The following is a 12545-nucleotide window of genomic DNA, read 5'->3' as shown; positions in this document are numbered from 1 at the left end:
GGCACATTAATAGTTAATGTATAGTGCAAGATTTCTGCAGGGGATGTTCAGGTTCAAAGCGCACTCAGCCATGACATTTTACTAGCTGGACCCCTGGAACAGATAGCCAGTCTTAGCATAGCTTACCTCACAGGACTGTTGTGGGAATAGAGGGGGGCACACCATGCTCACTCTGAGCTTCTCAGAGGAAGGATGAGATATCAACATTACAAAATAAATGAAGTTTAAGTATTAGCCAGATGCCAGTCATTGAAATCATTCAATTCAAAACAAAGGGCAATCACTTATTAGGGCTTGTTTTATGGAGACTAGCTGCTGCCATCTGAGGTAATTATGCATTCATGTTCACAGGGTAACAGGGTAATTATTAATTAGGTTTTTAAAAATGTACACAGTTCTCAAGAGGAGAAAATACTGTTGAATTAAAAAACCTAATAGGCCCTGCCTGTTATGTTTACAAGTGAATACTGCATTTAGATATCTGAAGAGGCTCTTGATTCCTGTCTTTGACATGGTTATGATTTAAGTGTTTACATGCAACTGCAATTGATATTCTGTGATGTTGCCTATTGCTAAGGGGGAGGGACAAACTGGTACATGACTGATTGATTGATTGAGACTTTTATTGGCATAAAACAATTTCCAGGAGATAGAGACAATGGACAATATAAAATACACACAGTAAAAACATGAACGTGATTAAAAAAACATCAAACATGATACTACTGTACTCAGGGCACTAGATAAAGCAAGTGTGTGTGTGGGGAAATTATGGGTTATCCCATTTTAACAAATTATTGGGAATGATAAACTAAACTAACACAGTGTAACTCCTGTAGCTTTGTTAGCTACATTAACTATTATGCACCTCATCAATTCATATGTTTTACTTTTCAAGTGAGTAAAAGCTCTTTTAAATGGGCAAGGCTACAGTTTTGGAGAGGCAGCAGGCAATGAGTTAATATCTTTTCTAACAGGGTGAAGGGTTTTGCTGGACTGGGTATGAGATGAATTCAACAAAATTCAAGTCTGCTGCAGTCAACAGGAAAGTAGAAAGGAAAATAGAATTTAACAAACAAAGCATAAGAAATCCACAGTAGAAAATCATTACCTGGGCTACAAACTGGTACATGAAGACAGTGTGATGCAGCAATTGGCCTAGGGCAGGGGTGCCCAAACCCTGGCCCTGGGGCTTGCAGCCCTTGAGGACTCCCAATGCAGCCCTCAGGGAGCCCCCAGTCTCCAATGAGCCTCTGGTTTGCTGGAGCCTGCACTGGCCCTATGCAACTGTTTTCAGTGTGAGGGCAATTGTTTGACCTCTCACTTGAGCTGTGGGATGAGGGTTCCCTCCACTGCTTGCTATTTCATGTCTGTGATGCAAAAGTGGCAGCAAAGGAAAGGCCAGCCTTGCTTTGTGCAAGGCCTTTTATAGGCCCTGAGCTATTGCAAGACCTTCATTCATTCATATAAGTTCATCTTTAATATATTCATTTATGTAAACTTATGTACATTTATTCAAATTTTAAATGTAAATGAATTCTTTTCAGAGAGTGCCAGAGAGTCAGAGAGATGATGTGGCCCTCCTGCCAAAAACTTTTGACACCCCTGGCCTAGGACTAGGGAGACCTGGATTTAAATTCCTCCTACGTCATAGGCTCACTAGTGGCACAGACCTATGCAAATTTACACAGAAACCAGTTCCACTGAGTTCAATAAGATTTATTTCCAAGTAAGTGTGTATAGGATTGTAGTTCAGCCAATCACAATCTTTCACTCTATTCTACCTTGCAAGGTTGTTGAAGATAGAAGATGGGGTCCATGCATGCTTTCCTGAACTCTTTGAAGGAACAGTGGGATATAAGTATGACCATCAACACCCTTCATGCACATTAGATCTCTGTTACCTACCTTCAGTGTTTAATGTCACCAATTTTTGAACTAGGGTTTTCAATCCATTGCTCATACCAATGCTCTACACTGAGGTCAAATGTCTTCAAGATTCATAAGAAAACTTGGTAAAAAAATATAGGGGATATAAATTTTCAGGCATTCCTTACATTTCAGTGTAATTATTTCTTGATAACACACACCTATTTCTGCTTCATTTCCTTCCTTTGGGGGGCATTAAAGAATGAGTTCCAAATATTCTTACTATGTATGGCTGGAAGAAATTCACTGATGCTTAACATGCTTATGATACCACAACATGATTGCTGGTATCATGATTATGGCAGTTACTCAAATAACTCTGGTTATGTAGCGCTATATGCCCTGGTTTCACTTTCAAGTGAACTAATTCTAAGAAGGAATCGGGTTCATGCTTTGGTTTCTAGAATGTTTTTCTGACTGCAGCAACACACAACATTCTTTTGAAGGGATCCGAAATATCAATATTTCTTCAGTGTTTTAGCAGCTAGTAGTATACAGTTAACTGTATACTACTTGGAAAATGTAGTTAACTATATTGTTCCTTACCAAATATTGGATTAGGTAATTCTTTTTCTAGAAAGGCCTGAAAACCACCCACCTCATCCCTTTATCCCACATTTACTTCCCATTGATTTAATGAGGCTTAAGAGCTTAATTCTGCCCTTAAGAGGAAGACTTAGGGTCCAACCTGAGCTGTCTGTGACAGATCAGGAAAGAGATCTTGGGGTGTTGGTGGACACGTCAATGAAAGTGTCGACCCAATGTGCGGCGGCAGTGAAGAAGGCCAATTCTATGCTTGGGATCATTAGAAAAGGTCTTGAGAACAAAACGGCTAATATTATAATGCTGTTGTACAAATCTATGGTAAGGCCACACCTGTAGTATTGTGTCCAGTTCTGGTCGCCGCATCTCAAAGAAGACATAGTGGAAATGGATTACGGGTTACAAGCCATGATGTGTATGTGCAAACTCTTGATTTTAGAAATGGGTTATGTCAGATGCAAGGGAGGGCACCAGGATGAGGTCTCTTGTTATCTGGTGTGCTCCCTGGGGCATTTGGTGGGCCGCTGTGAGATACAGGAAGCTGGACTAGAGATGGGCCTATGGCCTGATTCAGTGGGGCTGTTCTTATGTTCACAGGTGAGTTGCTAGTGATTTGTGCAGACTTCTTCACAAACCAGAGAAAGTGAAAAGAGTTATAATGCTGTGAAACAGTCTAGCAGCAGTTTGCAGTGCTTTGTATAGTACCCACCACACACACTTAGGACAGAACCACACAAAAACCCACAGTTAAAGTATGCTACATGTATGCAAATATTTATTTTATTTTTCACATTTTTATACCAATAAAGACTAAACAAATAGATCTTTATCATCCAAGCTGTTGCATAAAGATGTGAATGTTTTGCAGCTCTGTGTGGGCTATGTACTAGTGTGTTATGGCATTTTTATTTATTGTACTAACTTTACTTTTTTATATTGTAGTTTTAATTGTTTTTGTATGTTTCTTGTACTGCAATGTCAAGCTGTCTTTATTTTTTTTGAAAGATGGGGAAAAAATCTTTTAAATAAGTACATGAAATATCCACCTACCATTCCAATGCACTTTCTTAAGATGCTCCATATACTGAAATCATTTCTAGAAAACATCGGAGAGGGCAAGCTTGTCCTAGAGTGTAGGGTAGAAGCAGATCAATCAAATCAGTTCTGAAAAACCATGCTTCCAGAGTTTTAAAATATTTGCAGATCACAGATCTACTTCTTTGTTACTGAACTCTGGCCGATCAATATGACTAAGAGCCAACCATGTCCCTTATTTCACATGTGTAGTCAATGGTGCTCAAACAAAATAGCTGCTGAAATAATTCACTAGAAGCCACTGTTATATACATACTCTATTGCAAATCCTCCAAATGTGCTGACCAGTAGCAAGCAAAACTGATTTATGAACAAAAGCTGCAGATCAGAAGCATTTATCTACCTAAGAACTTATTTTCCATCTTTGGGCTCTCAAAAGGGCATCCAAGGCAACATTGGTATAACATTTAATTATAATTTATTGTGAATTTTTGAATTTTTGTGAGCCACCTTGGTGACTCGTTAGATCAATGGCTTCCAAACACTTTTGCATTGGAACCCACCTAAAATAATTTAATTTTACCAGCTGCTCAAGTCTCAATGGCTATAATGGTGATTGGGCAGCAGTGCTCCCCCCCCCCAAGTAGCAGGTTGCTTAACCCTAGATGCACATAGTTTATTACGCCTTGTCAGTTTCTCTACCCATGAAAAACTGGGTCATGATCCAGTGGTGGGCCATGGATTCACAGTTTGGGAACAGCTGATTTAGATGGAACCCAAAAGGTAGCATATACGTAATATTTTAGATAAATAAATACATTAGCCATATGTTCATAAAACACATGGTCTGAAAACAAGGCTAAAATAAAAAAAAATTCCTTATAAAAATATAAACACAGTTATACAAACTTCATAAATCAACATAATTTTTTAAAAAGGGCAAGTCACACATTACCCCAAGATCTATTTAAGGTTCAAATGCATTTTGTAAGGAGCAATTATAGCTCGATTTAAAGCAATACTTTGAGACAAATACAAGGAAAGAGTTAAGTTGTGTACATATGAAAAATCTTTGAAGAGCACAGAGAGTGCTGCTCTTTCTAGGCAGTGCTAACAGTTTTGATAATTGTATAAATGTAAATTACTGGCCTACCTTTGGGGTGGGGGGGGAACTCATTAATTTTTTTAAGCAGCTGCTTTCCCTAGTCCCACAACTCAGTGAAATGACAAAGGTGACTAGACTGGGTCACAAGCTGGTTCTGGTCTAACAAAACTCAAATCTAACAAACATTTTCAAGAAGAGTTCTTGAAAGATACCTTTGCATGGCTCTCTCCATTGCTGATGCCTTTTAAGGCTACATGTGTTGGTGTGGGCGGATACTAATCTTTTACAGAATGTTTAAAAAAACCTCCCAAAACTATAAGAGAAGTGTTTGACTTCTTAAGGGCATGATCCAATAGATTCTTGTGTCAGTCACACCAGAATGCAGACAGGTATTGTAGCAGTGCTAAGACATGCCTCTGGAAGCCAACTGTGACCTTCTCCAATCTCCTATAACAGGCATAGAAACCTGAAAAACCAATTTGACTAGAGCAGGGTTGTGCATACCCAGGCCTGGGGGCCAGATTCAGTGTTTGGGAAAATCTGTCCGCTCAGTGAGTGGACCTTTTTGTTCTATTCTCATGCAACTTGTCCTCCTGGTAGATCTGAGCACCAACCAGGTCTGGGGACCAGAGCCAGTGTTTGGGTGAATCCGTCTGCCCAGTGAGCAGACCTTTTTGTTCTGCTCCTATGCAACTTGCCCTCCTGATAGATCTGAGCACCATGATGCTCCGGGCAGTTGCAACTGCCCAGACATCCTGTCACACAGCCTTCTGGAACACCAGGCAACAGACATGATATCCCAGAGCGTCCTGTTGCCCAGGTCTACCAGGAGGACAAGCTGTGTGAGAGAGGAACAAAAAGCTGTGGTCCAGAAGGGGTTCGCATTTTCAGAGGACCACAGTCACAGCTAGACTAGAGGAACAGAAAAAAGCAGACATGCATATCATCAGCACCAGAAGTTCTAAAATCCTGCCTCCAACCCTCTGAAAAGCTACACAGCCCATATCTCAGTAATAGTCATGGGATGTGTCTTCATTTTCCAGAAACAGAAATAAAAAAGTTGTTTCAGCAAGTACTCACTTAAAAACAAAGGAACACTATCACTAATTTTTTTTATTTTAGATCTGGGCACGCAGTCCCAGGATTGCCCATCTAGCTCACTTGAACACAGGGCAATCAATATTGCATTTCTAATTCACTTCAGTGTTATTGCAAGGATTGGGCAGGCATACTGCAACCTGACACAAGCTCTTATGATACATCAGATAAGATGAAGCTATATTTATCCAATATCTATTGTGTGAAACACATTTCCCCATCAAGGCAGTAAAGCCAATGAGTGTCTAAGAAACAAAGTAACAAACATATTGTAAGCCATTAGGATGATACAGTTTTAACTCAAAACAACTGTGTTCCAAGTTGAATTCTCATGCACTTGCGTAGCAAGAGATACTGCACTGTCAAGCATAATTTGCTTGATCATAATTTGCTGGTCAAAATCCCGTCTTCTCAAACAAATTTTTTAAAAATGCAACATAAAAACTCTGTGTTTCACAATGTACACACATTTCATGTTATTGATTTTCTCACAAGATACATAGAGAGTGGTGTATCTAGTGCCAATGGAAACTGCGGCAAACTTCTTCCATCGCCCTGCCCTTGGCTGTTCAAAGACATGGGTAGACCTGGCCTCCACCTTGAGATCCCCTGGGGAAAGCCAATTCTAACTGACATTTGAAGGGACAGCACGTTGGCACCTCCAGATAGTGTGCACCTGGGACAGACTGTCCCCTTCACCCTGCACCTGGTATCCTGCTGCAGAAAGGGTCTCTGTATAGCTGTGTGGGTCCCTCATATTCTTCTAGCTAACTACATACACCAATGATTAGAAGGGGCACTGGAGAAAGGCATTCCTCACAATCCTAACTAAGTAATTGATCTAGGAATAAACTGCTGTAGTCTCAAGCGATAGGGAGACAGAATTTAACTTAGATCTACCTCAAACAAAAAACTTTCTGGATTATCATCGTACTTGTGGAACTGCTTCTGGGGATCTATTAAGCAGATCCTACCTTAGAAAAGGGGATTGTGGTGCAGTAGACCCCCAGAGTCTTCACTCCCTTCTCTTTCCTCCTTGAGGGGATATCTTCTTGTGCAGCCCTGGACCACACTTTGGGAGGCCTGAATAGGGAAATCTGCAGAGTTGCCAAGATCTTCTCTTAACCCCATTCCCCCAGTCACATGATTCCCCAACACCTGTGCAGTTGAGTAACACAACTTTTTCCCAATTCCACTGAACATTTGCAGTGCTCCATTGTGCCTTTAAGACGGTAGGCCTCCAAGGAGAAATGCATGAGGCAATACATGCACTGAGTTCTTCCAAGCCTAACCAACTTTCCCTCTCTTCCGATTAGGTTGCAGTTTGCTTACATCTCACTGTTAGGACTACAGTCCAGCCAAGATGGAGGTTAACAGCATCCTACACTATCAAGTCTCCCAGATACTCTTTTATGGGCAGTAGTTTGGTCAGCTCTGCCAACGTTCACACCAAAACCTCCATTAGTTTCCTGCCTGGCACATTATGCTTATTCAAATGTTAGTATTTCATTTTAAACGACACGTCCATCACTTTATAACACAGAAGATGCCAAACCCCTAGAAAGAGCGCCCACGTGCAGAAGCAAGCATAAGATTAAGTTAGTTTTCTGCCATTTTCTACTGCAATTAATGTTAGATTGCATGAGATTGAGGAAGAAAGAAATGACTGCATCCCGATGATAAAAAAAGAGCTAAGGACTTGTTATGCACACCTTTAAGCACTGCAGCCTTTTGCAGAAATAGGATAACATGATTCTAGTAGATCATTCAAAAATTTTTTCCTTTAATGACTGCTTTTCCATGTTATTCCAATGACTGCTTTCCCATGTTACAAGCTGCAGTAACCGCATCTACTAGAAAGCATCTTAAGTCACGACTATGCTACATATTTAAAACCTGGTTAGACTGGAATGGCTTTCCCCAAAAAATGCTGTAACAATGGGGAGCATTCCTTGTTTGAGATGGCCGCAACAGTTTAAGGCAGGGGTATCAGACTCATTTCTTGCAGTGGGTCAAATTGCATTCATGGCACCTACTGAGAGCCAGAAGTGACATCATTAAGCAGATGATGGCCAGAAATAAGCACTTTGTTCTCACATAGGAACTCGTTAGCTGCACATGACAGAAGAGAAAATGTGCAAATTTTGTCCATAATTTCAAGATATAAGCCCAATTATAATAGGAGGTGGATAAATTGCTTCCAGGGGCCACATCCACCCAAAGGGCCTTATGTTTGGAATCCCTAGTTTAAGGTTTCCTGGAATGGGAGGACCCATTAAGAGTAAACCAGGTTTAAATGTGTAGTATAGACATGCTGCAAATACATATTACTTGCTAATGTATACTGTGCTTAAGGTCTTTAGAGGTTTCTTCTCTTCTCCCCTTTAGAGAATTTCTAGTTTTTCCAATCCACTAAACTAAGAGTACTATATCCGGGAATGAAGTAGGAGTCCCTTCACAGGGATGCAGGCCTGCATCCAGTTTACATTTTTACTCCATTGATGGGAATCAGGAAAGCCCTTTATTAGGACTAGTGCCAATCCTGGATATCTGAAAGAAAATTCACAAGTAAGATAAATGTTGTTTCAGAAACAACCTGCATAGCTCTAAAACTCCTTAAGAAGATACTACCATATGCTGGTTTGCAACCTCTGATTAGCAGTACGTACTTATTAGAACCCCATGGTCAGCTTAAGTTTCTAGATGCTCAGAAATCAGTGCAAAGCGCAGGAAGTATTTTGCAATCTGCAAATGTTTAGAAATATGTTAGAGTGCAAGATGTTTACTACATTTATAAAGAAGCTGGCAACAATTTTGCTTTACATTACTGTACTACTTTTTGTGCTTATACTACTTTAAAAACAAAAACAATTTGAGATCTAAGAGAAATGAGATTTGAAACCAACAAGAGCAGTTAAACTATGAATTTACCTATTTCTGTAGCATTTCAGTCAATAAACAGGGAAGATTTATTTATATTAAGAAAGAAATGACTTCAGTTTCAATCTTTCAAAGTTATTTATAAAAAAGACAAGCTAGGTTTAGTTTATATGCTTAACAATGCTTTGGGATAAGGTCTCAGAGTACTCTTACCACTTCAGTTTGAATGGGACACACAAACCTAAGAACAGAGGTCTTCATACTCCTTCAGATTACATCAAGTATCAGGTTTATTTTAACAACAGTGCTTCCCCCCTTTTTAAAGTGCTATGAAAATAAGCAAAAATGTGATAATCTTCACAACTGGCCAGGAGAATTTAGGTGTTATGGTAAACCAAATAATTTTTTTTAAGACTAAATTTAGCTAACAATGTTCATGAGAAGCCAAAAGATTGCTTAAAAGAGATCTAGAATGCACCAGGGCAAGAAGATACTGAGCTATATCAAATCCCCACTTTGAATCTCGTTTCTGCTAGAAACTCACTAGATTGCCTTAGGCAAGCCACTCTCACGTCTTCAGCTTTCAACTGTAATATGAGACATACTACTTACCTGCCTTATAGGTTGTTATAAAGACAAGGCAACAATTGAACACTCTCCAAATATTTTCACATAAAGTAAAATGCTATATATAAAGTTATCACAATGATGTCCTGAGTATTACTGAATATGTACAGACTTTCCTCGCCCAAGCCAAAGTCCCAAAATGTGAATGAAATGTCTACTTTCTCAACATTCCTCAAATTTGTTCATGTATTCAACAGATGGACGATGATGAAAAATTTCAAGAACCATAACATGCTGATGATCTTTTACATATATCAATTGGGTAACAACTGAAGGTGATTGCTGGTGACAAAGCAAAAATAAGACCTATTCCCCGTACATGAAGTTGGTTTTAGTTTCCCCTTTGCTGACTAAAGTTACTTCTGGTGTTCATGGCTGAAATGCACAGGAAAACGTTACAACATTTTGATAACTACGTGATGTAGATATATTTGCTAGGTGAGTGTTGGTTGGCAACCTTCAGTCTCGAAAGACTATGGTATAAACCTACAGCACCTGGTATTCCCAGGCGGTCTCCCATCCAAGTACTAACCAGGCCTGACCCTGCTTAGCTTCTGAGATCAGACGAGATCAGGCATGTGCAGGGTAACAGTTGCACCAGATATATATACACACACCATAAAGATTCTCAAAGCCTAAGTCTGTAGGAACTGAGACTGATCATGGACCCATATCTCCCCTTGAGAATTTGGGCAACAAAATTCACCACAACCACCACCCCAAGCAGTTCAAATATCATGCCTTCCATTGTTAGCTTGTCAAAACCTCCAACAACTATTTTCCTTCAGCTAGATTCAGGGTACTATAAGATGATCAACCACCTAAAGTTCCTTACCGGATTGCTTCCCCACCTCTCCTCCTCAGAATCAGGACTTTATGAAATTCATAATGATTTGGAGTACTTAAAATTTCAGCATATGTACCTGGTCCCAAGACAAAAAGGGAGAAGCATCCTGCCCCACACATTCTCTACATTCTGCCCTTCTGCTTCAGTAATTAGTGCCAATTACTTGGCAGTAGTGGTGTGGGGTAAGCGTCCAAAGATAGCTAAACAAGTACAGGAATTAGGGGGAGGGAAGATTAAAGTGGACCTCCCACATTCTTCCTTTCAGTAAAGGACAACAAGTTGCCTACTCACAGTGTTAGCAAAACATGAAATCGTTAGCCGGAAGGAAGCCTTCCTTCCTACCTTCAATCATAAAAGATATCTGAGAAGGAGAGCTACAGCCAATTAGTATCATGTCCCCCTACATAAATTGGGCGGGTTAGGACAGACAAAAGAAAATATTTCTTTACTCAGCGCGTGGTCAGTCTGTGGAACTCCTTGCCACAGGATGTGGTGCTGGCGTCTAGCCTAGACGCCTTTAAAAGGGGATTGGACGAGTTTCTGGAGGAAAAATCCATTATGGGGTACAAGCCATGATGTGTATGCGCAACCTCCTGATTTTAGGAATGGGTTAAGTCAGAATGCCAGATGTAGGGGAGAGCACCAGGACGAGGTCTCTTGTTATCTGGTGTGCTCCCTGGGGCATTTGGTGGGCCGCTGTGAGATACAGGAAGCTGGACTAGATGGGCCTATGGCCTGATCCAGTGGGGCTGTTCTTATGTTCTTATGTTCTTATGTTCTTATGTTCTTAAATGAACAACAAGCTGATGAAAAAACCAGTTTACATGTTACCTTTCTGCAAAACAGTTTCTATGTTCACATATCTAGGTTAACATAAAATATACATATTAGCAAGATGTGTGACTGACTCACTGATTACCCTGCTGTTGGTATCTCCCATGCCCATGTCCTTGTAGGGCTTCTGAATTACAGATTCAGTTAAAGGGTCCCATTCTAGAAGTTCAGATTGCAAGAAAATATGTTTTACTATTCAAAATCCTCACTCTAGGTTTATTAGCAATCTTCATTGCCTCCTCTAATTGTACACTCCAGAGAAAAACCAAATTCAGCATAGTTACACATCAGAGTCAGAGACTTATAATACTGTCTTATTCATTCTAGCATAACATGAATTCATTGTATACCTTGGGCTAGTTCCTCGTTTTCAACACTATGGCAGAGTGACCAGTACTACAATAATGAGTGTGTGTGTGGTGTTCTCATTCTCATCCAGAACCACACACAGTACAGGTGGAATCTGTTTATCTGTAGATCTGGTTCAACATGGGTCCCCGGACCGACACTGAGCCGGACTTTTTTCCACCTGAACCCTCTGAAGGGGACTAGAATGGCCAAAAAGGCAAAAAAGCTCCTTCTGGTTTTCAGAGGGAAGCTTTTCCAGGTTTCCTAATGTCTTATAAGGCATTAAAAACCATCACTTACAGCAGGGGTGCTCAATAGGTGGATCGCGATCTACTGGTAGATCGAGAGGCAAAATGAGTAGATCGCGGAGTGCCGACCCCCCCTTTCAGGTGCCTCTGGGAGGAAACGCCGGGAGTAAGGCCCATTGTACTCAATGGGGCTTACTCCCAGGTAAGTGTGGCTAGGATTGCAGCCTCACAGCCTAATCCTAGGTATGTCTACTCAGGAGTAAGTCCTGTTATACTCAGTGGGGCTCAAGGTACACCAACATACATTGTACACATAAATGTTATGTTGTGATGGCGTGAACATTGTAAAAAAAACTCTGGTAGATCTCCAGGCCTTGCTGGGTTTCAAAGTAGCTCTCGAGCCAAAAAAGTGTGAGCACCCCTGACTTACAGCTTCCCTCCAGAAACCAGAAGTAGCTTTTTTTGGTCTTTTCGGCCATTCTGAAGCCCACAGAGGCCACAAGATGTACGCAGCCTCTGTGGGCTTCAGAAAGTCCCCCCCAGAGGCGACTAGAGGGTCCCCTATGGAGGTTTTAAGGGGCTGAAAACTGCAGATTTGCTTATCCACAGTTTTTGGCATCCATGGGTAGTTTGAGAACAGATCCCTCATGGATACCAAGGCCCCAACTGTATAGACTTCCACCTAAAGCTTGTCTGAAAAGCAGATGATTCATCAAACATGTACTATAGTTCTGTTCAAGACAGACTGCTCCTCTCGTATGTTCTTATCGAGAACAACTATATTGCATGCAATTCCAAAATTTTGGCTCAGTGTCTATTTTATGCAAGATGAACATAACTGCAGTTTAAGTGTCATGACATATTTATTTACAACTTTCACCATAAATATTTACTTTAAAGCGATACAAGTTAAGAAAAAGGATTATATTAATAACACAAAACATATTTTCCCCCTCACACAAGTTATAACTCTGTAAAAACCCAAACATTGCTAAAACATAGTCCATATATATTTAAGTTACAACTGTAGTGTAACCAAATGACAAGTTAA

At 40.4% G+C, this 12545-nt stretch overlaps 1 protein-coding gene and 1 pseudogene across 4 annotated transcripts in view; both read right to left on the bottom strand.

Annotated features, from left to right (window-relative positions):
- Positions 1 to 12545, bottom strand: part of OSBPL1A (oxysterol binding protein like 1A) — a 98671-nt gene that overhangs the window by 19414 nt on the left and 66712 nt on the right. For 3 of the 4 annotated variants that reach the window (XM_066623449.1, XM_066623450.1, XM_066623452.1), the window contains one exon: positions 3523 to 3598. In XM_066623449.1, the coding sequence (XP_066479546.1) occupies positions 3523 to 3598 (76 nt within the window). Of the gene's footprint in view, positions 1 to 3522; positions 3599 to 6684; positions 8267 to 12545 lie in introns of those variants that run through there. The other variant, XM_066623451.1, reaches the window with a different exon arrangement.
- LOC136650741 (5S ribosomal RNA) lies at positions 9701 to 9820 on the bottom strand (annotated as a pseudogene).

The sequence above is a fragment of the Tiliqua scincoides genome, chromosome 4 (assembly GCF_035046505.1).
Source record: "Tiliqua scincoides isolate rTilSci1 chromosome 4, rTilSci1.hap2, whole genome shotgun sequence".
NCBI lineage: Eukaryota > Metazoa > Chordata > Lepidosauria > Squamata > Scincidae > Tiliqua > Tiliqua scincoides.
The sequence above is the reverse complement of the archived record's forward strand: the minus strand, read 5'-3'. Positions and strand labels throughout refer to the sequence as shown.